Genomic DNA, 26,581 nt, shown 5'->3' with positions numbered 1-26,581 from the left:
TAGGAAAAAATGTACATTGTGATCCCTATATGGGGCTCACAATCTACATTTAAAAAAAACCAAACTTACGAAATGCCTAGAAATTCCCAAGTGTCGGGGACTGAATCGCCACCATTCAGAACACATCTAGAGGTGGCATATAACCATTCCACCAGCCATGGGTAGACAGATCACAGGTGTCACAAACCAGTTATACTACTACAGACAGGAGTAAGGGGGTATCCATACAATAACGCAGTCAGACCTCAGTGCCAAACAACTGAGAACTTACATGTCAGCATCAAGCGCACCAACTTAGAGTTGCACTTTGGCTTTTTTTCTCGTGGATTCAGTTCTCTGCACTCACTGTACCAAAATACATGTTGGCGTTCCACCTGGCTGCCATCAATGATTGCACACCATAGAAGTCAATGGAAATTAACATAGCTGTATGGCATTAATATGGCCTTGGCTAAACAATGTGGGGAATATATTGGCGTCCTATGCCAGTCTTAGTCAAGTTCCCAGCTGGCATGAGATTGAAATCTACAGCAGTCAGGAACTGGAAAAGATCTCAGGTATAACTCATGACAACTCTGGTATTTACTAGACTGAGTCGCCTCGCCTTGGCCCACCTTTTCTAAAAGTGGTGAGCAGGTTGGGTTGGAAAATGAAGAAACCAGCAATTTTGACACAAACAGCCATGAACCAATAATACTGTCATGCCTTCTTTAGTAAGTTCCCCCTAATGGCTTTGGCCTTCTTGTCGCATGTCCAGATCCTTCATAAGACCATCAGAACCTATTCGCCAACCCTATATGTTGCGTGACTAATATATATATATTATGTAGATTGTGAGCCCCATATAGGGATCACAATGTACTTTTTTGTTCTCCTATCAGTGTGTCTTTGTAGAATGGGAGGAAATCCACGCAAACACGGGGAGAACATACAAACTCTTTATAGATGTTGTTCCTGGCAGGATTTGAACCCAGAACTCCAGCGCTGCAAGGCTAACCACTGAGCCACCAAGTTGCCCCGCACGACTAATAATTTGTATGGCTCAATAGTGACACAATGCAAGGCAACGGGCACATAACAGAATACTGCCTTGAGACATGGGCCTTATAGAAACAAAAAGAGAATTGTACAACGATCATATCAAGTACTAGGCGTCCAGAACCATTTGTAAAACTAGTACAAACCCTGTAAAACTAAAATCAAATCCATTAAACTAACTGGGATGGAAACTTACTGCACTGCCACATAGTGACCTGACACTATGGCCTCTATTATCTGAACTTCATCAGTCTGAAAGGCAATTGTCCTCCCTGGCACCCCAGCCAGCCTGCAGTCAATAGACCATCATGTCATTTCACCCTTTCTCGGGCCCTGGGCAGCATTCACCACGCCGGGTCCCTGTATATCTATGTAACCTCAGATACAATTGTGCTTCATTGAAAAAAAAAACACATCAAAATCCATAAAGAGCTCTGTGGCGGTAATGATACTATGTAACAAAAAAAAATAACAATGTATCAATACTAAAGTACAGCATAGAATACAATGTACAGATGATCTGCTCATCCCGTTCTGTTCTACGTCTGCTCCATTGCAGTCCTTGTCTTGGCTGTCACTGCAGCACTTCTAAGGAGCTGCAGTCCTATTACAAGTCATATGTTGTCGGGCCCTTGTACACAATCGTACCTTGTGCAAATACACTGACGCCTCTTGGGTTAATTCCATAGTGTAGCCTGTCCATGTACACCTGACAGAGGTAAAGGCCAGATATCATTACATGCGGTCAAGGCATAGAAAAGCAAATATTAACTCTTCTCTATCTCATATTGCTAGGTGGGCAGCAATGCATTGCATATTCATGAATACAGTTGTAACATGCAGATGGCAGATAGAAACTCTCCTGGCTTTTCCATAGGGAGCGGACACAAACATTACTAGCTTGCCAGCGGCAATGGATGTGGCTCTTTATACTCACAGACATATGGCTGTAGGTGCAGATCTTATGCTGGGAAGATGCCTGGATGCCCTGCGCTCATGCTGGCCAGCTCATTAGACACAGCACACAGAGGGGGAGCTGATAATGCCTCTGTGAACAGATCAGGCTGCTTAACTTTGCATGCCAGGGCCGGGAGCAAACCAGTTCTTTGTCATTATCCTGGAAAAAAAAAACACCTCTCCAGAATACTAAATTGTCATGGGCTGAAACTGACGCAAATCTGGACCAACCAGGTGCCTGGATGCATTTAAGGACGCTCCTCCCTATACAGCTACTGCAACCGGTTTAGAAACAACAGGATGGGGATTCCGGGTATTGTGCATGTTATAGCCTCGAAATGTCACCGAAACGTCTCATTTATCAAATGAGAAGAGGACATGGAAACGTAGCAGCCAATAGGGTGGCGAGCCCTGGAGTCAGAGCCACCTTACAGATCAGAGCTGCTACTGCATACTGTGGCTTTAGATATGGCAGCGCTACCTTAAATGTCAGTGGAGCTGCTGCTGCTGAAGGGTCTGATGTCACATTTTACAGGGTTACCTTGTATATTGGTGTGGGCTGTAGGTTACGTATATAGATGCGACTGTGTTAGCTTTTATACCGATATAGTACATTAGATGTGTCTGTGCTACCTTAAAAATCTGTGCAGCTGCTGTATATTATGTGTATAGATGTGGAGGCGCAGCTTATACATCACAGTGACAGGTGCAGCACTAACTTATATATACGTGACGGTGCAGCATTATATACTAATGTGACTACTGAATGTTACACACTTAGGTAGGGTAGTGGTAAAAAGGAAGTCAATGTCACCTTAAAAACACTGCAGCTTCAGTATGTTGTCGGTGCCACCTTAAATAGTGCAGCATTACTATATGCTAAGCAGTGTACAGACTATCAACATTGTAACCTTAATATATTCACTTATATAGGCTTATTCTCATGATCAGTCGTCCCATAGCAGTCATCCCTCATAATAAGGGTGGGCAATTAATTTTCCCATGGGGCCACATGAGACATTGTAACGGTTCTAGAGGGCCATGCGCGCCGCAGCAAATTTAGCTCCACCCACTTCTCTGCTGACTCCGCCCATTCTCAATCATTTTTCCATGTGCCCCACAAAGTAAAATCCTCCTACAGTCACCCTAACATTATACACCCCCCCCCCACACACACACACATTATAACGTTTCCCTCCAAATGTCCCACAGTATTAAGTCCCTCTCCTGGTGCCCCAGTATAATCCAGCAGAAACTAGAGGGGATATTAAACTGGGGGCAACTAGATGCAGACATGTCCTCCTCCAGCTACCCCCCCATAGTTTAATATCCTCCTCCAGCTGCCCCAGTTTAATGTCAAGAAAATATAGAAAAAAGTTTTTGGAGCTCACCATGTATGTGATAGAACTCTTCGGGGTGCACGAGACTTCTCCCTCGGACTCTGAGGGCTTCAACATAAGCAGGAAGAAATAGAAAAAAGCTCCGCAACTCTCCGAGGTTTTCTTTTCATAAAAAATTAGTTTTTATTCCATATTAAAGTAAAAAAGAGGACATAAGAAAAACAAGAGATAAAAAAACGCCAACGCGTTTCAGAAACTACTGTTCCTTAGTCATGGCATGCCATGACTAAGGAACAGTAGTTTCTGAAACGCATTGGCGTTTTTTTATCTCCAGTTTAATGTCACCCTCCATCTGCCCCCTAGTTTAATGCCCCCCCATGTGCATTCAGTGTAACTGCCCCTACATCTGCCCCTAGTCCCCCCCCCCTCTTGCTCACACATGCTGTCTCTTCTCTCTTTATCATCCAGCAGCCCCCATTGCCGGCAGCTTGCAGTAAGCACACAGTCCCGTGTGGCACTGCCCACTAATGAGTCATAGCCTATCCTGGTGATAGCCTGTGTTGACATCATCACAGGTCCTTGCAAAAATTTCCACTAGATATGCGGGCCGGATAGAAGCAGTCAGAGGGCCGGACATTGCCCAAATCTGCCTTATACGCTTAATCTCGTGATCAGTCGTCCCTTATCCTGTAGAGAAGGGATAACTTAGAGTTATCGAAAAACTCTTTTAAGGCTAGGTTCACATTTGTGTTGGACTCCGCCGCAGATTCCAATGGAGAATAAAACCGGCGGATACCTGATGCCGGACCCCTTCATGTTCCATGAGATCTGCAGGTGTCTTCAGGTAAACACTTTTTAAGTGGACAGGCCCGCCATCTTTCAGGTCCCCATACGGACCTAAAAGACAGAGAGCCGAACACTAGTGTGACCCTAGCGTAAGAAGCCATGTAGGTTCATAGATGGAGATTGACAGGACGACTACTGCTTTAACTTTTTCTTTATTAATTATTTTAAAATAAATAACTAAATCAATAAATAAAACTTACATAAAAGAGAAAAAAATAGATAGAAAAACATACCCTAAATATTCATAATAATTTTACAAACCCTTTCTCCCACTTCCCCAGAGTTGAAAAAAAAAAGGTCGGGATTAAGGGCTCGTTCACATCTGCGCCCGGGGTCTCTGTTACGCAGGTTTCAAATGAATGGGTTTGAAAAGTGTCTGGCCATGAGCACTGATAAGCGTTTTATGCTCTCTGTGGAGAAACCATTTTTTGTAACTGGACACAGAGTCGGACATGCAGTACTTTGTGTCCGGTTTAAAAAAAAATGTTTAGCTGCGGAGAGCATAAAACGCTCACCGGCGCTCACGGCCGGACTCGGTCTGACAGGTTTCCGTCTTCTGTCTGAAGAAGACAGAAACCTGAAACCTGAGAACGGAGACCAGACACTGGTGAGAACCCAGCGTAATATTGTTTGAGGCGAGTTCACTGGCATAAAAAATAGAAGTTTGCAACTTTTTGGATGCCAGTTGTGGCAAATATTGCAGCAACAGCTGACGCCTGCTAGATGGTCCTGCCAGATTTATTTCTGGCCCAGACAACTGCTTTATAGTATGTTCACACGGCAGAAAATGGATTCCGCGTGTGAACATTCGGTTGTGGCTAGCCATGCGGTATGCCGATGCAGTGCATTGGTGTCCCGTTGCGGCATTCCGCTCCAGATTAAACCCGAATGCAGGGGCCTACTCGGAAAGGAGTCATGCGCTGCGGACGCCGCGGGAAGAAGGGGCCTGTTGCTACTAGCTAGCGGAAAAAAGAAGCAAGTGGCTCCCATTGAAGTCAATAGGAGCCCTTTTTGGCAGCGGATTTTGAGGCAGATACCACGTCAAAATCCACTGCCAAAAAACTCAGTGTGAACGAGCCCTTAAGATCTCTGTCTCTTGCAGGACTACTGTCCTATGCTGAAAACATGATTACAGTACAGGACAGTATTCCCACGAGGAGGCAAGGATCCTATCATCATAAATGACTTTTTTCAATGCTGTTTTACATCCATTTCAACAGAACTGCAATAAACTTGAGACTAATTAGGGATCTGTGAACATGGAGAAAATTAGTATGTGTCCTATCTTATGACGGTCTGTTAAAAAACAAACAAAAACAAAAAACCCAAACAAACAAAACAGCCTTATGAATAGACACATTAGGACAGATTTATTATCTTATGCTGGTTATCAAACATCTCAGCCACTGAAATCAATGGGGGAAATTTATGAAGACCCCTAAAGAGAGGTAGAGTATATACCTCCTCCTCTATGTACCTGGAATGAAGTCTACACCAGCTCGTAACCCCCAGCATGCCCTCACCCTTTTTAGTAAAATGGTGTAGACAGCCCAAAAACATCCATTGCAACAATATATATCGCAAGCAGTATTTAAAAAGTTGGAAACTCAAGGTTTGTGCCTCTTTTTACGCCAGAATAAGGCGTCAACTAATAATAAGTCTCCTCCAATGTTCTAAAAGTGGTCGTGTGAGGACTGTGGGTGTTTTGGACATTTGTGTGAATAAGGCTAGGGCTACAAGTCAACTACGGCTTCAAATCCAATCATGCAAAACCAAAGACCGCCGTGTCAATCTGCGATTCCTGCGACTGCAATTTCTCGTTGCAAAAAGATTGAGCAATGCAGGATTTTTTTTTTTACTACAAGTCAGGACTATATTTAGGCCTCATTCACATGTGCGTCGGTAATCCGTTTGGCGGAGTCTGCATGGGGACCCCCCGAACGGACTTCTGAACGCATTTGGAAGTGGTGTGCAGTGAAAGCACACGGACCCCATAGACTATAATGGAGTCCATGTGCTTGCCGCGAGATCTCGACAGGGAACACGCGGACAGGAAAATACTTCACAATCTACTTTTCTGTCCGTATGACTCGTGTGGAGATCTCGCGACAAGCACACAAACCCCATTATAGTCTATGGGGTCCGTGTGCTTTCACTGCACAACGCTTCCAAATGCATTCGGTATTCCGTTTGGGGGCCCAAGCGGATTACCAAACGCAGATGTGAACGAGGGGTTAACTTTCACAACGTGACTTGTGGTCAAAGTCGCCATATACTTTAGCCTAACTTTGTCACAAATCAGGGCTTTTGTTCAGTGGAGTAACTAAAATCTTGTGGGGTTGGTGCAATCTTTTGTCAGGGCCCCCTACCTCATCCCTACAGCGAATTCTTGATACTGATGGTCACGGGTGCTAAGGAGTTTAATCCACCTTAGTGTGGTTAGGGGATCTTGGTTTATGGGCCAGATGGAAGCTGCAATCTCAATACTGATGCCAGTGCTTATGGGCCCCTAAGGCTCCTGGGCCCTGATGCGACTGCACCCCCTCACGTTACGCCCCTGCTTTTGTTGCTATTACACCAACCCCCTGCCCATGTCATGGACCCTATATAGCAGGGGTAGGGAACGTCCGGCTCTCCAGCTGTTGCAAAACTACAAGTCCCAGCATGCATACTGGCTCTGCTGTTCTTGGAACTCCCATGGAAGCGAATGGAGCATGTTGGGAGTTGTAGTTTCACAGCAGCTGGAGAGCCGAAGGTTCCCTACCCCTGCTATATAGCATTGCACCACATGTGACCATGTTTTGTGTTAGTAAACGTTACTGACAGGTTATATAGGAATAATCCATGACGGCAGATCTAGTAATAGTGGGTGGGGGTACTCACCCTCTCCGCACTAGACCACCACAGCAAGTTCATGAAGGCAGATGTCAGTGTCTTTGTGGATAGCAGATCTCCAGGCTGTATATAGCATGATCTCCAGTCCATGTATCACAAATCACAGACTATATTAAGGACACTTGGCAACAACACACACAGGAAGGGAAAGTGTGACACACAGCATGATAACTGGCCAGCAAGTGTTGTCATACCTACACAAAGTCTCCTATAACATATGGGGGCACAGGGGTCCCCCCATCTCCACTACAGCAAGGTGACAAGTAATACAATGCTACATTGTGCTACATTGCAGCTTCCTGTGTGACATCAGTGCTCAGAGGATACAATGTAACTTGTCTATGTCAGTGTGTATCCATCTGTAGGAGTAATAACACAGGGAACTATCAGCTAGCTGCGCCCGCCCGCACCACATTTATCACAACAAGGCTCCTGCGATGGAAGGAAACACGCCCGCCCGCACCACATTTAACACACAAGTTTTACCAAGAGGAGAGAATTCTTAGCTTGGTACGCCCGGCCGCATCCTATTTGTCTACCACAGAATTTCATCTAGAAATAGTTATTATATAAAAGCACTCTATCATCCTCAGTGGAAATAAAGCGACAAACTAAGACCAATCACTTTGTGCGACCGATTTACTAGAAGATAGCGACAAAAAGATTTCTGACCGCCCGCGCCAGGTTTCTATTGGTTTAGGTTGTAGAAACAGAAGATTGACGCGCAGGCGCATTGCATTGTGGGGCGAGAGGAAGCGCAGAACACGTGGGTCGTGGAGGAAAGCATGGCGGCCGCCGGGAAGAGGTGAGAGGCTGACGACTATGGGGAAAATACGTTGTCATATTAATACCTGCAGCGGAGGGGTGGTTGGCCGATGTTATCTGGCAGATATCGGCCTTTGGATAGGTGTTCTGTGCTTTTTATAGACGTTTAGTCGCTGACATGGGGTTTGCATGCAACGTGGATTATGGTCACAGTGTTATTAGTCCTGGCTCTCAAGCTGTGGTGGGACTACAAGTCCCAGCATGTGTACTGGCAATAGTATGGGTCTGTGAGGTGATCGGGGGTTGTGGCTGGGAGTCAAAACTGATTTACCACAAGTCCTGGTGATGATTGTTATGCGTAGTCCGCAGCAGGCACGTATGGATAGGTGGGGACCCCCCGAGAGTAGATGTGTGGGGGTCTCCAGCACTCACTATGGGCTGCCATGTAATACTACAGGTCTCTAGTGGTATGGCCCACATGGCGAAATCGGTGGTGTGCCGGGATCCAGACCCGGGGTGATTGGCAGCACCAATATGAGGGCATTGTACATGGCTACTAAATGACACTAACATATATATGAGGAGCATGGCTAGCACACTGACCCACACCATGGTCAAAGCAAGGGGCCTTATATAGGTGAAAAACCACCATACTGACCCGAACTAACCAGGACACTCTCTTATCTATGGGTCCCCATTGACCGGTCAGAGGCCTAGAGAGTGTCCTGGTTGGTTCGGGTCAGTGGTGGTTTTTCACCTATATAAGGCCCCTTGCCTTGGCCATGGTGTGGGTCAATGTGCTAGCCATGTATTACAGAGCACACTGAGCCATTCTTATGTTTGGGCTCGTACACATGACTTTCACTGTCCCATTTCCGGGCCGCATCAGATAGGACCAGGAGAAAATACAAACTCCTTGTAGATGTTGTTCTTTGCTAAATCACTATGTGACATGGCCTTGAATCCATCATGGCTCAGTTGTTAGGACTTTGGACGTTCTCCCCATATTTGTGTGGGTTTCCTCCCACCCTCCTAAGACGATAGGGAATGCAGCGTGTGAGCCCTATAGGGGACACTGACTGACAATGTGATGTGGAATATGTTGGTGCTATACAAGAGTTATAAATCCATCACACTACTCTAGCATCTGTTGTTCTGATTCATCAGAGGACTAGAACAACGGACAGGCTTCTAAAACAACAGCTACCCTGTGACTTTAATGGGATCCGTCAGGTAATTCCTACTCAGGTGAGCACCGATTCAGAGATACAGACGGCGCATTCATCATGGTGTCTGCTGCCAGGGCTGGGAAGTCGGAGAGTCGAGACAAAAAAAGCCTTTGGCTTCAAAATGAAATAATTATTTGTACTTACATTATACAATTGACTAGATACATAACGTGTTCCATATTTACTTTTGTAGGAATCAGTCACTAGCTATTAATGACTTAGAGCAGGGGTAGGGAATGTATGGCTCTCCAGCTATTGCAAAACTACAACTCCCAGCATGCATACTTGTTCTGCTGTTCTTGGAACTTCCATGGAAGTGAATGGAGCATGATGGGAGTTGTAGTTTCACAGCAGCTGGAGACCTGAACGATCCCTATCCCTGACTGACCATAGTTGTCAGCCATCTGTGAAAGAGTCTGAGCAGGAGTCAGAGTCTGGTTTTGATAAGTGTATTATGTGCAGTCGTCTTCTGACGCTGGTTTGGTTCCATGGCAGCCAGTCACTTATATGTAACCCAGTATATATATATATATTTTTCTTCCATCTAGAAAACTTGCGCGGCTCAATGTCGATGAGTTCATGACAACAGGCTTTGATTCCGAAGGTGACTCTGCAGAGGATGAGATGAATGGTGATGTATCCGAGGAGGAGCCAAAAGTCAAGAAAGTAAAAAAACTGAAGAAGACGAAGAAGGAAGCAGCTGTTGATGGAGAAAAGTAAGTTTTCGTAAACTGAGAAATTTGCTAATATAAACGTCCTAATGTAGGAGGAGTATAGAGGATGTCACTCCTATGGGGGCTGCCAGAGATTACGGTGCCAGCAGCCCTATTGGCGTGAATGAAGTGACGGTCGTGCAAGTGCACTGGGGACCCAGCGGTGGAATCCATCGCGGTGCAACACTTATCTATCACTGATTCCAACACAGTTGCAATTTCCTCTCTAGCAGTTATGATTCCTGAGCCATTGATGCTGTAAGATTCAGTACCCAGTATAATAATTAGGCTCTTTACTGTCAGGTGGGCGGTCCTAGGGAGAAGCAGATAGTCTGGGACCACCCACCTGACTTATTAACAGAAATGATTACTGTGGAATGGTGGGGGGCTAGAGAAAAAATTCCAACTGTGCTGGAAGCAGTGTAACAGCACCTATTAAACTAGAGGTGGTTAAAGGTCCTCTTTCATGGGACAATCCCTTTAAGGTTTTCATTCAGGCATCTTTACCTCTCTCTACATTCAGCTGGTGTTGGCACACTTCTCTGCCATCTGCTTGGGGCATTGTCTGGAGCTTGTCGTGCCCCTTGGCTTGTTGTCTGGATATACAGCATTTTAGATATTCTAACAAATGTCATATGTTATCTGTATTTGTGCATGAAATAATATTACACATGTTTCTCCCTGATCTATAGGAAGGTAAAGAAAACTAAAGGCAAAGCCTCTGAGCACAAAGACCAACTCTCTCGCCTAAAGGAAAAAGACCCCGAGTTCTACAAATTCCTCCGAGCTAATGACCAAACTCTTCTGAACTTCGATGACTCTGATTCTTCAGATGAGGAAGGGGCTATTCACCAGCTGCCTGACCACCTAGAGGTTAGTACGGAGGTGTCATCCATTGTTCCTCTATGGCGTCCAACTGGATGTCGCACCAGCTAAAGCATGCTATTATTGGTTGTCACTAAGGATATGTTCACTGAGTATTTGAAGCCTTCTGGCCAGTAGCCTTGACCTTTAACTATTGGTCTAGTCACTTTACATGCAGCCAGGCGTCTCCCTTGTCTCTCTTGGCCTGGGTCCGCTCTATATGTAAGTCCATTTGTGGACAGTAACATCATTGGAGGCTGGTTAATGGAGGCCATTGGTGGATGCCATACAAATTAACCTCTAATCTCACACAAGTGTCACCTTTCGGCTATGTTAGTAGAAATGTAGCAGGTCCGTAAAATCATAAATCTGACTTTTACTCTTACTTTTGCTTTAGGAGAAAAGTAGTGATGATGACGACGACGATGATGAAGATGAAGATGCAAAAGAGAATAAGGATGATCAGAAAAAGAAGAAGCTCGACCAGATTATTGTCACCCTGAAAATGGTTCAGGCATGGCAGTCAGAAGCCAAGGTGCGCAGCCTAAGACTTATGTAACTTTTCACATGACTTATGTATATTACGCGTCCATTATTGCGCTGTCTCTTCCTGTATGCCATTGTTATAGCAGCTGAAGCATCTGTTCCTATAGGTATGACATGGGCGCGAAGAAATGTGCGTAAATGTTTTGCCCTATTTTCCTAAAAAGGCTAGGAGTGAAATAACCCAGATGTTTCCCATGACTCTGATACTGATGACCTATGCTTAGCGTACCTCAGTAGTATCAGATTATTGAGATTTGAGACATGGCACCCCTACTGTTTGATGAGGATGCATTGTATGGACAAGCGGTGTGGCTGCCATACAAAGCGCCCTACATTGTATGACATTGGAGCTCGGCCCCTTTCACTTGAACGGAAGCTACAAACAGGCTATGGGACAGATGAAGGTGACATCGCTGGTCTATGATGCGAATGTGTTGCTCACTGGAATGCTGCGCCTGTTTCTGATATTCCTAGAACAGATCATTGATACGTTATACCCAGAAAACCCCATTTACAACCCCCTTTTCATACCAGTTGGTTTACGCCTCATGTTTTGCGCTACACTTAGGTTGATCTCCGGCCACGACTCTTTCATGAAATTGCTCAAGCCTTTAAAGCCGCTGTGGCGACTACACAAGGAGAGGAAGGCGGCGATCCCAGTAAATTCAAGGTTGCTGACACTTCAGGTGAGAACTGGGGCTTATTCCCTATCACGTGGATGATAAATTTTGTGGCATTAACACCTTGAATGTGTATTAGAAGCCTTTTTTTGTATACATTGATATAACGTTGACATTTTGTATATTAGGCATTAACATGAGTTTCTTTTCCATAGTTTTCAATGCTCTTGTCACCTTCTGCATTCGAGACCTGTTTGTGCACCTTGAGAAAAAGCTGGACCTCAAGCCAGCGAAGGGAACAAGGTAGGTTGGCCTTTCTGTTGATCTCCTGCCGCCATCGCAAATTTGCGTTTTCTTTTCCAAAGCTATAATGGTTTTGTTTTTCTGTTCACATAGCCGTATAAGGGCTTGTTTTCTGTGTTTTTTAATAGCGCCATATACTGTTCCGTACACTGTATTACAAAACTGTAGAAAAATTTGTTTGCTGGTTTAAATGGGTGGAAAAAATGCAATTCTGCCATAGTTTTTTTTGGAGGGGGTTTATGATGTTCATTGTGCTTTAAACATCGGGGTCAGTGCTATCCTGGCAATTCCAATTACATTACAAAGATATTAGGATGTTTCTTGTCACTGTCTGAAGTACTGCAGTATTTTTGTGCACAGTTTGGCAATTGATTACACCTTGCCTGAAACACAAAGATGTTGACAACTTCTCTGCATTCTGTTACAGCAGTGCCGATTGGGGCACACTGGGTACAACCTCTGTGGTCACAATTGATTGTGGCTTTTGAGGGGTTAAACTGCATTATCGGAACAAGTGGGTGTTTTTTGTATAATGCAGCTTGTATAGAGGGGCTGAGCTGCCCACAGTCACTGGAGCATCTCTGCCACTGCTTGGTGCAGCTGATCTGTGGGGGTTCCGGCTATCAGATCCTTACCGATCAGATATTGATCTTGCCGATGAGCGGCCTGTAACTTCTTGCTAGTTCACCAGGCACAGCGCTCCACCAGCTTCTCTGTCATTCATGTAATAGGGGCTCAGCTGCAGTTCTAGGTCATCAGTATTAAAGTCTGCAGTGATCTACTGCTTAATCCATTCCTATTCCTACTCTACTCATAAAAATAAAAAAAATGTTTAATCTCCCATTTTAAATTTTTTTTACCGTAATTTTTTTTAAATTTATTTATAGGCTGGTGGATCCATCAAAGAGTCATCTCTGGAAAAAACTCCGTCTAGATATTAAGATGTTTCTGAACTCCGCTATTGAGGTAATGGTGTCTAATGGTTAACCCCTTAAGGTCCCCCTGTTTTTAGACCTTTAGGACCAAGAAATTTTTAAAAACTTTTTCAATGTTGGATATCAGGTTATGTCAGCATGAGGGTGTGCTTTTTGTAGGCCCAGTTGTATTTTTTAATACCACAGATTTGGGGTACATTATAAATTATTGATCAAATGTTATTAACTTGGGCTCATCCACAACTCCGTATTAGTCCCACCTTTGGATCACAATGGTTTCATTTTCTGTGTTCTTCATTTACAGTCATGCTCTCCAGGGGTAATACTATTTTAATGGGGGTTTTTAATGTCTTATGATCATATTCAGACCATATTCTCCTCTTCTCAACTATAACATCTTTAGAGATGTGAATGTATTTGTTCTCAACTAGATTTGAAGTACCGTATATACTCGAGTATAAGCCGACCCGAATATAAGCTGAGGCCCCTAATTTTACCACAAAAACTGGGAAAACTTATTGACTCGAGTATAAGCCGAGGGGGGGAAATGCAGCAGCTACTGGAAAATTTCAAGAATTAAAATGGTCGGAGGTTTTGGGTGCAGTAGATGCTGGGGAAGGGGAGGGGGTGTTTTGGTTGTCTGTCTGCCCCTTCCCTGAGCTTGAGGACTATATAATTTTTTATTTTTTTCCCCCCACTTGGAATTCAGCCTGGCTGAATATAGGGTATCTGCAGTGCTCCTATTAACCCCTTCCTGATGGAACAGGAGCACTGCAGATCCCCTATATTCAGTAGACCGGGCACTGTCAGACACAGGGATACCTAATGTGTTTGTGTTTCACAGTCATTTTCTACTTTTATATGTGTTCTAGGGATTTAGAACTTATTTTAATTTTTTTTTTTTTTAATTTTTTTTTAAAGCTTCTTTTTTCCCCCCACTATTTTATAGGAGATTCTATTCTATACATTACTATTGCGGCTGCTTGACTCGAGTATAAGGCGAGGGGGGGGGGGGCTGTTTCAGCACAAAAACTGTGCTGAAAAACTCAGCTTATACTTGACTATATATAGTAACTGTGTTTCTTGCATTTTCCCGTATTTTCCGGACTATAAGGCGCACATAAAATACTTTGATTTCCTCAGAAATCGAAAGTGCGCCTTATAGTCCGGTGCGCCTTATATAAGGCTTGAAGCGGCGGCCGCCGCCGGCAAAGTCTCCATGCCGCTTCCATACATTGCAATGGGAGCGCGCTATTCAAATAGTATTCGTTCATCTCTAACTATTTGAATAGCGCGCTCTCATTGTAATGTATGGAAGCGGCATGCAGACTTTGCCGGCAGCCGCTGCTTAAAAGGATTCTACTAGAGATGAGCGAGTACTGTTCGGATCAGCCGATCCGAACAGTACTCGCTCAACTCTAGATTCTACCATTAAAAGAACTTTTTCCCCCTGACCATGTCGGAATAGCCTTAAAAAGGCTATTCGTCTCTTACCTCTTCCATAGTCAGCACCGCCTTCTCCCTGAGCTGTGTTCGCGCCTTCCGTGTCCCCGTCTGTGTTGTCTTCTTTGGGCCTCATGGATGACGCATGCGCAGTCGGCTCTGGCTGCGAGAGCCTGTTAGAGCCGACTGCGCATGCGTCATCCATGAGGCCCAAAGAAGACCGAGACGGAGCTGCGGAAGAAGGCGGCGCTGGGTATGGTAAAAAGGTAGGAGACTATTCCGACGTGATCAAGAAGGAAGAAGTTCTTTTAATGGTAGAATCCCTTTAACTCCTCGCGTGCCGAGCGCTTCCATTCATTTCAATGGAAGCGTGCCATTGAAATGAATAGAAGTGGCTGGCACGCGGGGGGTTAAGCGGCCGCCGGCAAAGTCTGCCGGCCGCCATTTTCAATCACATATAAGACACACCGGACAGCGCTGCGCCTTATAGTCCGGTGCGCCTTATATATGGACCTAGGCAGGACTATAAGGCGCTCATGGGTTCTGCAAAATACGGTATATATGATGGTGGAGTCAGGAATGATAATTTATTAATTTTAACCTTTTTTTTCCAGCTGCTGAGCCGTCTCACAGAAGCCACAGTGGGCGCTGCCGTTCTTCAGCACATTAACAGTGCTATACATTTTTACCTGTGCTTTCCAAAACACACTCGACAACTTCTTAAGGTGAGTACGAGTGTCCAGCCACATGAGATCTGTCGACTGAACGAACAACAGCTCTCTCTCTCTTTTCCCTGTACACATGCGTGCTCAGCTTGGCTGTCCATACATGTGTTTGGAGTAGGGAGTAAGCCACCAAAGGATCTGCAATGTTAAAATCCAACATGTCTGGCTCTTCTGTCCCCTGAAATCTCCTATGAGAGCTGAGTCGGCCCCATACACGTTAGATGTGTGGCCAGTTTAAGAAGGTCTCTTACTCTGGTGGACTGGTTCATGGACTCATTTTAAAGCAGTGCCTTTAGGATATGTTATTAATATCAGATTGGTTCTGGTTATTGAAAAGACCAACCTGTCCAGGCCATGTAACAGATGAACCTGACATCACTTGGCCCGTGAAACCGAATTGGTGCTCACCTGAGCCAATAGTGCTCATTTTGTGCCCTGTATTCATTGATAAGGAAAGCAGGGATGGTAATAAACAGCCCGTGCCATGTGAATGCAGATTCTGGTTGTCTCTGTACAGCTATTGAATTATATGTGGACTAGCATGAAGTATAAACACATTGGGGGAGTTTATTAAGGCTGGTATTTCCTGTGACATTCTTAATACAGTCCTTGACCGATACAAGGCACGCCTTAAATATTAAGAGGCTCCAGACTCTTAATAAGTCAGGCGTAGTCATATGCCAGAATGGAAGTCTGTCAGTCGGGCATTGGCGCACATTCCCTATATAACTCCTGCCTGTTATCCGGTGTTGGCTATAATAAATATGTTGGGCCGAGGCATCGCCGTCCTGGTCCGGCCTACACTGCCCAATTTTTGCAGAGGGTTGTAAGTCAGGCAGAAAACAAGGGATGGGGTACATATTTTGCATAGGAGAGGCCATTTAACAAAGATATGCTACAGTTCTACCCCTCTACACCAGAAAACATAGATGGGTTAATAAATTCCCCCCAATCATCTGCAATGAGAAGGCTGCAGCACCCAGCACAGGTACTGGTAAATGTACAGTATGGTGGTGTCCACAATGGAGTGGTCATAGTGCTTGGTCTGCCATATCTCTAATCTATGGCCCAGCTTGGTAGAACATTAAATAAGATCTCAGATCATGTTTTTAAAGGCTCCGTGGACTATTATGTGTAATAAGTTTTTTTTCTGATTCCTTTTGGACATGCGGGACTCTTTTCTAGAGATTAAGATCTAGCATTCCTTATTAAATCATGTACCATGTCTGTCTTGTTCCCACAGAAAGCCATTAACCTGTGGTGTACGGGAGAAGAAACCGTCAGGGTTCTGGCATTCCTGGTTCTGAATAAGATCTGCAGATACAGACAAGACGCTTATCTCAATCCCGTTCTGAAGGTAGGTCCTGCCATCTTTGTCTACTCGTGAAGTCTTTGGACAATGGTTTGTGTTAACATGTTTTTCCCTTTGGAAATTCACTTTTAATGTCTTATTTGGGGATTTAGAGTTAGTGAGAGGGTTGTCCTCTATTCATCCTCATCTCTTGGCCAGAGTGCAGAGCAGTTACCCAAAGTGACGTTTCCTGTCCTGTATTACAGACCATTGATTTGAGTAGACCCTTTGTAGTTCTACCCTTGTCATGGCCTGCAAAAAAAATAACCAGCTGCTTTTTGGAGGCCCAAGCAGAGAGACGTGATGGACCAGGCTTCTGTCATGTGACTTTTAATGGGAGTGTGTCACCAGAACCCAGCATATCAACCTATCCCTGCACGTGGATAGGTTAGGGTCACCTGAATCACTGCCTTCATTGCCAAGATGTTGCTGCTTTTGTCAGTTGATCTCAGCTTCTCTCCCTCTATCATATAATCCTATATATCACAGAGCTCAGCTTCTCTCCTCTATCATATAATCCTATATATCACAGAGCTCAGCTTCTCTCCTCTATCCTATAACCCTATATATCACAGAGCTCAGCTTCTCTCCTCTATCATATAACCCTATATATCACAGAGCTCAGCTTCTCTCCTCTATCCTATAACCCTATATATCACAGAGCTCAGCTTCTCTCCTCTATCATATAACCCTATATATCACAGAACTCAGCTTCTCTCCTCTATCATATACTCCTATATATCACAGAGCTCAGCTTCTCTCCTCTATCATATAACCCTATATATCACAGAGCTCAGCTTCTCTCCTCTATCATATAATCCTATATATCACAGAGCTCAGCTTCTCTCCTCTATCATATAACCCTATATATCACAGAGCTCAGCTTCTCTCCTCTATCATATAACCCTATATATCACAGAGCTCAGCTTCTCTCCTCTATCATATAACCCTATATACCACAGAGCTCAGCTTCTCTCCTCTATCATATAACCCTATATATCACAGAGCTCAGCTTGTTTCCTCGATCTTGTTAGGACACTTCTTTTTTTTTTTTTTTTTTTTTCAAGAACATTGAAATTTATTACCCGCAAAACACAAATATATACTATGCATTGCCACTTGTTCTTATCCATCAGTTTTAATAACAAAACTTGTATGTTTCTACTCCACAGAAAATGTACATCTCCTACGTGCAGAATTCAAAATTTACCTCGCCCGACGCTCTTCCTATGATCAACTTCATGCAGCGAACCCTGACTGAGATGTACTCTCTGAATGTGCAGAGCTCTTACCAGCACATTTTCATATACATCCGGCAGCTGGCTATACATCTGCGCAGTGCAATGACTGTTCAAAAGAAGGTAGGAAACATATTCTATATACTATAGTGTTGTAGCCTCTTCATTTCCAGGCTTGGCGCCATACATTCTGCAGTGGTTGAACTTGGTACTACATGGTTCTCAGCCCCATTTACTTAAATGGGATGGATCTATAGTAAACTGCTTTATTAGGCCCAGCTGCTACAAAATCTATAGCACTGTGCATAGTAAGCAATGAAGAGGCCACAGAAATTGCCCATGCTTCGCAGTTGAGGGTCTTGGGAATGAACCTGATATTGATGGTCTGCCATAAGGATACGCCAATGATATTTAAGCCCTGGAAAAATCCTTTGCTGCTAGATTGCTCAGTTGGTACCTGCCAGTTTTTAGTTTCCCACCAGTGATGACATGCTGCCCATCCACATATCTCCTACCTACATCCTAGCAATGCTGTGATTGGCTACAACGACCATAAAGCAAGTCATCTCTGTAGGAAACGTGAACACAGACTGGTGGGGACATTCAGAGCATTGCTGTTGTATGGTGGGGGGATATAACATAAACTGAAGTTAATAGATTTGGTTAAATTCTTGGACATCCCCTTTTAATTTGCCTGTATTGTATAAGTGTAGCAACAGTGCCACCTACAGTTTGTTAGGTAGTAGTGCTCAACGGCATGGAAAGTTGGCAATTGTCTAGAATATATCTCTGTAATATTATTGTTTTTATTCACACTGGGAGGAATTTACTAATCTATCTACACTAGAGATGAGCGAACACTGTTCGGATCAGCCGTTCCGAACAGCACGCTCCCATAGAAATGAATGGAAGCAGCTGGCACGTACACTTTGCCGGCGGCCGGTCACTTAACCCCCCCGCGTGCCGGCTACATCCGTTCATTTCTTTGGGAGCGTGCTGTTCGGAACAGCTGTTCCGAACAGTGTTCGCTTGTCTCTAATCTACACGTTTTTTCTGGCAAAGGTGGGTGTATATGAGACACATGTTTAACACGCACCCATTTTTTGGGCTTGAGATGCACCAATAGTCCAAGTTGGGCTGGGGCGTCTTGTCTCACTATATTTACTTAACTCGCTTCAGAAAGGTTGTGTGAGTTATACCAAAAATGCACACCAGTCCCTGGTTGGTGTAGATTGCACATTTGGTGCATGGGACTGTGCCCGAATCATTAATAGGCCGAAGCTTCTTAAGAGCTCGTTCACACGGGGGGCGGATTTTGGCATCGAGATTGTCGCGGGGAGCCGCGTCACTCTCGTGTCAAAACCCCCTGCCACGAACGTCGCGGTCGCGACTTCCCCCTCCGGAGTCAGCTCAAATGAATGGGCCGACTCCAGAGGTTGTGAGCCGGAGGGCAGCTCGCTAGTGGTCTCCATAGACCACCATTGTATGGAGGCGGATTTTGAGGCGAAATCCGCTGTCAAAGTCCGCCTCCTTGCCCCCATGTGAACTAGCCCTAATAGTTCAGGCACATTCTTTGATGGTGTGGGAATGAAAACTGGTGTCCAAAACGGTTTTAATAAATTCCTCCCAATGCGTGCAGGTTAGATCGTCTGCTCGCCTCCGTTTCACAGGAAACGCCTAGAATTTATAGTAAAGGTGTTATTTCTGCGGTATTTCTGTTTACTGCTCGTTGGTCAGGCTTCCTTCTCCAGGAAACCTTTCCTACAATGAATCAGGGCCTACACACAGGCGACTTTCTGTGCTACAGTCCTTGTTTGTGCAGAATTTGGAAAGTCTGATGTAATATTTGATTTAGGAAAGGGGCTTTTGATTGGCAGGAATGTTTCCTCCGCTGTGTCGGATGTTGCGGATGATCCCTGACAGAGCTGAGTTATGCATATGACGTGCGTATAATTGGTGCGTTCCACGTTCTGAGCTTAGCTCCCATGTCCTCGTCGCTATTTAACGGTATGCAGCACATTTCCGTCATGAGTCAATGCCAAATATATCTCCTGCCAAGCAGTAAAATCGTCGCCCCCTCCACTCGCTCACTGTTTTGTCGCTCTCCTATGGAAAAGAAACGACAAAATACCTGCTGCTTGTGGATTTAGTAGGAGAGAGGAATACTGCGGTTCATGTGCCCCCCCCCCCCACCTTTACCCAAACGTGCGACAAACTTATGAGGAGGCTCCAACTCCTTAATACAGTTGTTGCATCTGTTGTCTGTCCATGTACTACAAAGTCTGTCAGCTATAATTCACGCTCGCTTCTGGAGTAACTTGTAGTAATTCTTTTTGGCAATTGGAGGTCATGACCCTCCCTCTAAGTCCCACCCACTTTTCAGGAAATCGGTTGCAACTTTTATACACCAGTTTCCAGGCATTAGCATGTATGTGGTCTGCACTCATGGATCGGCCTACCAGCTAATGTATATGGCGGCCTCTTATCACTGCTCCGATGGCAACGTTTGGGGGGGCGGGGGTGTTGTGGTTGTTTAGTTTCGACATGCCATAGGAAGTATCACTGCACTCCCTATTCATAACACATTCAAGTTTGGCCACACTGAGCATGCATGTCTATGGGGAGATTGTAGAAGATGGCATCAGCCAACAGTTATAGGTGAGTTCACACCAGTGCCCGGTCTCCGATTTCCGTCCGAGAAACTAGACAGAAGACGTAAACCCGGCCGTCAGTTTTCAAACCCATTCACTTGAATGAGTTTGCAAAGTGTCCGCCCGTGACTGTCTTCTGCCTCTACGCGGCGTAACCATTTTTTTTTTTTTTTTTAACTGGACACAAAGTCCTGCCATGTCCAACTTTGTGTCCGGATAAAAAAAAACGTTTCACCGCGGAGAGGCACAAGACGCTCACGGGCGGTCACTTTGCAAACCCATTCAAGTGAAAGGGATTGAAAACTGACTGCCAGTTTCCGTCTCCTGTCCAGTTTCTCGGGCAGAAGACAGAAACCCACAAAGCAGAGACCGGGCGCAGGTGTGACCCCGTCCTATCTTGTATATGGCCAGCCTTTTCCGGGCTGTGGAGTCGGAGTGAGGACTAGTTTTGGGTGGAGTCAGAGTTGGAAATAAAACATTGAATTATATTAGATGGTTTGTAATATTGCATAATTGGATGTATAGTTTGTTACATATATACTTCAATAGGGGTCAATCCCTGACTTTTTAGGGAATGAGAGGATCTTTACTGTTTCCGACTAACCATGACTGTCAGCCATATATGAAGGCGTCAGAGTCCAGCTCCGTACAAGTAGAGTAGTCAGTCAGTGGTGTGGCCTGCTGACTCTGCAGTCCTGTTACACATGCCAGTCTTGGTAGGTATCAGTCTGGGGTACTTGGCACTAGTGACCACTCTTTGACATAATCTGGGCAGCAGACTCTTGTTTTGTTACCCTCGTGTAATAGAATTAGGTTTAATGCTATTTGAGGTGTCTGGATAGGTGTCCAATCCCTTTAAAGATGATTAGATATTGCAAACTCAACAGATTGCTTTACGCGGCCTTAATGTTGTCACTCACGTCTAGCCTTGTGACCTCTAAGTACATTATAAGCTTAGAACTACAGGCAGACTTTCTGATGGTTTTGTCTCGGGTGCAATTTAATGTCATTTTGTCACCGTTAAAGAAAATTGCGGTTCCATAGACGCCTACTGAGTTGTCACCCATTGTGGCTGTTGCAGCCATTTGTCAGCTGCATGTTACTACTGACACCCGCTGCTAAGAGGTCCCGCTCGCTGCTGCTGCTGCCGTCACAAGGCTCTAATGGTATGGCACTTTTTGTTTCGTTCTTCCCACCCGTAACTCAGAGGGAGTCGGGTCCACAATGTCTCTCAAACCAATAATAGGGCTGCGTAGGTATCGTAAAAGGACCAGAAATATACAATTGGGGCCACAAAACGGCAAAGCAATGCAGAGATTATATCTTCTTTCTATAGATATACAAATCGGCCTGTATCGGGGAGGGGTCCGATTTGCCAGGTTTACCTACAGACAGTCATAAGTACGTTGGCTCTCCTCTGAAGCGTCACCTCTTTAGCCGACATTTCATCCTCGGTCTGCATCATGACTGTCTATTGGCAAATCTAGAAAATCTTGTCCCGTTCCCGGTGCATTTGCAGTCTGGTTTGCATATCTATAGAAAGATGATTATCTCTGCATTGCCTCATCCTGTTTATAAGGGAAAGATGGAGTCAGAGTTGGTGATTTGGCCGACCGACCCCACAACCCTGCTATGGAAACCTGACCCGTAAGCGCTGCGGAGGGGTCCCCTGTACATGACCTTGTTTGTGCCGCTGTATTGTATAAGGCGTTGGTGGCTTTTCATGCTGTACGTGCGCCTGTCTGGCTATAGGATTGTAGAGCGGAAGCCCTTATAATTGGATGGCGATAACCGGGGTCTTCTCACTCCACAGCTCAGACAGATACTTATAAGCCAATTATTTTTTCCTCAGATTTGTTTGCTTTAATGCTACGTCAAGCTGCTCGGTGCAGAAAACCAGTCTGTACCGCAGACACCTAATATCCAGCAAGGTGTGTTAACCTCTGTCTGTAGGATTCCCTTTGTAATGTCATGGTAAAGGTTGCAGCCAGGCGCTGTCGTCATTGTCGCGTTTGTCATCGCTCAGTACAGGAGGTTTATGGCCACATATTTACCTTGCAGCCGACTATAGCAGGACATGGGGCAGCTGGGCGAGTCCGCTAAGGGCCTTTGTTCCATCCATATTCCTATAAGAAGGGAGCTGTCATACAATATCCCTCATCGGATAGTTATGACCTTCGAATAATAAAAATGTCTAAATGCTTGGGGTCCCACGCACTCGCTTTGCCTCCAATATCCGTGCCACAATATGGCGGAGTCTGTATGGATTGGGGATAGAGCATGGGCTCTAGCAAGATACGGGCTTGTCGACATTTTAATAAGGTTGACCTGTTCGGACATAGAACGCCAGCACCCCATTCACTAATAATGGGATCTGTCGTTGTAACAGAGCGAGAATAGCAGTGCATGCAACATCACTATTTATTATGTTGGCTGTCATGTCTGTAGTATGTCTCCTACCTAATGTGTTCTCACCCAGTAATAGTAATACATCTTTATGCTTTTCTCCGTCCAGGGCTCTTATCAGTCAGTCTATAACTGGCAGTACATTCATTGCTTGTATCTCTGGTGCCGAGTGCTGAGCACGATCCATCCCAGTGAAGTATTGCAGCCTCTGATCTATCCCCTGGTCCAGGTCATCACTGGTTGCATCAGGTAGGAACTAATGGATGTATACATTCACTGACGTGTTGCGTTTCGTTTACGTTGTGCGCGGACACTCCCTTCAAAGTCTATGGTACTGCGGATAACCATGCACGAGTATATCTGGCAGCCCCATAAGGCTTGAATGGAGCAGCTCTATGGATGCTCAGCCATGCTTCCATTCATTTGGAGGACTGAGAACCTCCATTTTTGTGATCAGTGGGGGTCTCAGTGGTTAGACCCTTTCTGTTAAGAAAGATATCCATAGGGTAGGTCATCAGTTAAGACCCAAGAGGGGTCTGACAATGGGGACCCCTGTGGATCAGCTGTTTGAAGCCACAGCAGTGCAGGCCATGTGAGGCCAAGCTCAGTCCCATTCATGTGAATGCACAGCCACTGCCCAAATGCTGCAGTCTCTTTAAACAGCTGATACGCCCGGGCTCTCTCTGCTAATCTAAGGATAGGTCATTGATTATTTAGCCTGGCAAACCCCTTTAATGATGGCCTTCAGGACTGTCCCACAACTCAATGGAAAATCCCACGTAAATCACTTCCTTGGATCAAAAAAACCCATGGCGGGCGTATTTAGTCCAGAGTTTTGCCTATGTTTTCCTTTAAGTGAATTGAATGTATTTGTAATAGAATTATTGGTCGTGAGCAAAACCTAGTGTAGTTGTCTGTCCTCTCTGTCACTAAGAAGACAAGCTTTTTATTCTAGGCGACGAGGATGACTTCGTACTGGAGTTGTGAAATAACAATTCATAATGGCGTTGTCGGAATCTGCATTTAATCTTTTCGGTTTTTCTATAATTCTCCACAAATGAAGGACGGAGTCGATCGTCTGCCTACCTGGCTCCAAATAGTCTGGAGATTTTCCTTCTCTGGAACGTTTACAGCTATGTCAATAGAATCCAATTGACTTCCACCAGTAGGTGGCAGAATTGCTCCAATCTCAAAATGTTGATCTGTTCTCGCTGTGTTGGATACGGAGATCGTCCAAAACAGGAAGTCTGCTGCGAGTTCACCACAAAATCGCCCCGAGCACATCACCAAAATAGCAAAATCTACGGCCCTATTGAGCATCACTATTGCATATGTAGTGTATACGTGAATGTTCAGAGGGGCTGGTCCTATACTTATAAGCCATCACATCTTAAAGGGGTTTTCTGTAGATATCAATTGAATATCCAAGGGGGGGGGCTTTAACCCAGCACCCCTGTAGATCACGTTTGATCTGCGCTTCCACTACTCAGGCCATGTCACGTTCATCAATCACATGACCTGATCACAGCTCAGTCCCATTGACGTCAATGGACTGCACTGGGATATTACGCTCACTTGATATCGCAGTGAAGAGGCTGCATCCTTTTTAAATATCTGATCGGTATGGGGCCCAGGTGTTGGACCCCTGCTGATCTTTGATGACCTATCCTAAGGATTGGTTATCAATAATGTTGCCTGGAATCCCTCTTTAGTATGGCAATTAGTAGTCTTTTTATATAATGTTTCAGTATTGTATTGGTCCACAATCAGGTCTTCTACACTTCTGTATTATGTCGTATTAACCCTTGTTATATCTCTTTCTCAAGGCTTGTCCCCACTCAACGGTACTTCCCCCTGAGGATGCATTGTATACGAGCCTTGACACTGCTGTCAGAAAGCACTGGGGTTTTCATCCCTGTCTTACCTTTTATCCTGGAGGTAAGTTCTCCTTCTCATTTGTGTAATACAAATGCAGTTCTGCAGGTTTATCTTATATTCTTAGCATGCCCATGAAAACATTCATCTTACGCTAGATTCACCCTAGCATTCCGGTGTCCGTCCTTCATGTCTGCCTGGGGACTTGAAAAATGGAAACCCTATGTGCTTAGAAAGTAGTTACATAGCGTAGACTATAATGGGGGCCTGCTATTTTTCCGCTAAAATCAAAGGAGAGAGAAGTCCTCCATATTTTGAGCGAAATGGGGGACAGAGCCTTGTACTGAGACTCAAACGCTAGTGTGAACCTAGTGTTATACACATACCTAAAACACTTAAAGGAGGATTGTCTCATTAGTAAGAAGGAAGCACAAGAGATAAGAGAAGAAAGCTTTAGGTTGATGCTGGAGCTGAATAGAAGCTTTCTTTCACAACCAAAGCACTAAATAGAATTAAATGGAGCAGTAACGTGCATATGTGTTTCTGTGAGTCTCAGAACCCCATTTTTTTGTGATTTGGGGTACCAGAGGTTAAAACTCCACCAATCTAGATAATATCCCCATCCAGCAGATAACTCATTTATTTTGCTTCTATAGTGCCAACATATTCCGCAGCACTTTAACAGATCTTGTCAGTCACTGTCCCATCTAGGGCTCACTATTTATATTCCCCATCACTATGTCTTTGGAGTGTGGGAAGAAACCCACGCAGACACGGGATGAACATACAAACTCCTTGCAGATGTTGTCCTTTGTTAGATTGGACCCTTGGACTCCTGCGCTGCAGTACTAACCACTGAGCCACCGTTCTGGCCAATGTAAAGCTCAGGCATATAGTTTCCATTTCTATGACCACCTGCCCTTCTATCTGTGATACGTTGAATTACATTGTTCTCTCCGTCCCTTGCTCAGTATTGTAGTCTTTGATATTTCCTACCACGCTTCTCCTTTGAGTGTTGCAGTTTAGTACTGCTCGGATGTAGGTTGACTCAATGCTACAGATATAAGGATCACAATCTACTTTTTTTTCCCCTATCAATATGTCTTTGTAGAATGGGAGGAAATCCACACAAACCCGGGGAGAACAAACTCCTTGCAGATGTTGTTCCTGGCGTAGTTGAACCCAGGACTCCAGTGCTGCAAGGCTGCAGTGCTAACCACTGAGCCACCATGTTGCCCAGCTCAGTGCTACAGATTGACAAGTTTTCCACTACATGCTGATGGGCAGTCGGTATATTATCCGAGGAGCAGAATTGCACTGTAGTAGCGCTGTAGCTCATCTCACCAGCATCGTGTATGAGACGTTACCTCTGGGCGATCCACCTACTAGTCTCTGAGGAGGCCTATCCTCCGTCCGTACAGCACTACTCCGCCATCCCGCTTTAATTTTCTTTTTGATCATCCACTATATAACTTTCTATTTTCCACAAACTTCCTAATTTTTTTCCCCCCTCTGTGCTCTCCCTCATCTCGCTGTCTAGCCTGACCCTCCTGGCCAGATCCGGTGGTGACGGTGCACAGGGGGGTGAGGTTTGGGTGGAGGTTTTATTGATGTTCTTGGCTTCATTTTGCATTTTGGTAGCATTGGGATTGAAGATGGGAAGCACCGGAGGTTTATACTGCCTCGTGATGCTCAGCCTGTCCCCGAGCCAAGATGTTGTTCAGTGGAAGGAAATACTTTTGCGGCTGCTCGGCTCCGTCCAGCCCACATCCTTCTGTTCCTTGCCAGCTTCGTTTCTGTGATCTGTTCCTTTCCCCTCCCTGCAGGTCCATGGTTGCTGC

General features: G+C 45.0%; 2 protein-coding genes across 5 annotated transcripts in view; one reads left to right on the top strand and one right to left on the bottom strand.

Annotated features, from left to right (window-relative positions):
• Positions 1-7,299, bottom strand: part of KLHL17 (kelch like family member 17) — a 47,897-nt gene extending 40,598 nt beyond the window's left edge. For 2 of the 4 annotated variants that reach the window (XM_075279676.1, XM_075279675.1), the window contains exon 1: positions 7,065-7,299. Coding sequence is in view for 3 of the 4 variants with exons in the window: in XM_075279675.1 (XP_075135776.1) it covers positions 7,065-7,166 (102 nt within the window). In the remaining variant the exon portion in view is untranslated. Of the gene's footprint in view, positions 1-1,686; positions 1,748-1,975; positions 2,156-7,064 lie in introns of all 4 variants that reach the window. The other 2 variants (XM_075279677.1, XM_075279678.1) reach the window with 2 other exon arrangements.
• A 527-nt stretch (positions 7,300-7,826) lies between these two features.
• NOC2L (NOC2 like nucleolar associated transcriptional repressor) overlaps positions 7,827-26,581 on the top strand; it is a 54,335-nt gene continuing 35,580 nt past the window's right edge. The window contains exons 1-12 of the mRNA XM_075279671.1: positions 7,827-7,881; positions 9,619-9,786; positions 10,476-10,656; positions 11,045-11,182; positions 11,762-11,879; positions 12,029-12,116; positions 13,004-13,082; positions 15,109-15,219; positions 16,463-16,576; positions 17,743-17,931; positions 22,975-23,114; positions 24,692-24,803. Coding sequence (XP_075135772.1) covers positions 7,862-7,881; positions 9,619-9,786; positions 10,476-10,656; positions 11,045-11,182; positions 11,762-11,879; positions 12,029-12,116; positions 13,004-13,082; positions 15,109-15,219; positions 16,463-16,576; positions 17,743-17,931; positions 22,975-23,114; positions 24,692-24,803 — 1,458 coding nt within the window. The 5' untranslated portion in view covers positions 7,827-7,861. The remainder of the gene's footprint in view (positions 7,882-9,618; positions 9,787-10,475; positions 10,657-11,044; positions 11,183-11,761; positions 11,880-12,028; positions 12,117-13,003; positions 13,083-15,108; positions 15,220-16,462; positions 16,577-17,742; positions 17,932-22,974; positions 23,115-24,691; positions 24,804-26,581) is intronic.

Source organism: Leptodactylus fuscus, chromosome 6 (assembly GCF_031893055.1).
Source record: "Leptodactylus fuscus isolate aLepFus1 chromosome 6, aLepFus1.hap2, whole genome shotgun sequence".
Lineage (NCBI taxonomy): Eukaryota > Metazoa > Chordata > Amphibia > Anura > Leptodactylidae > Leptodactylus > Leptodactylus fuscus.
The sequence above is the reverse complement of the archived record's forward strand: the minus strand, read 5'-3'. Positions and strand labels throughout refer to the sequence as shown.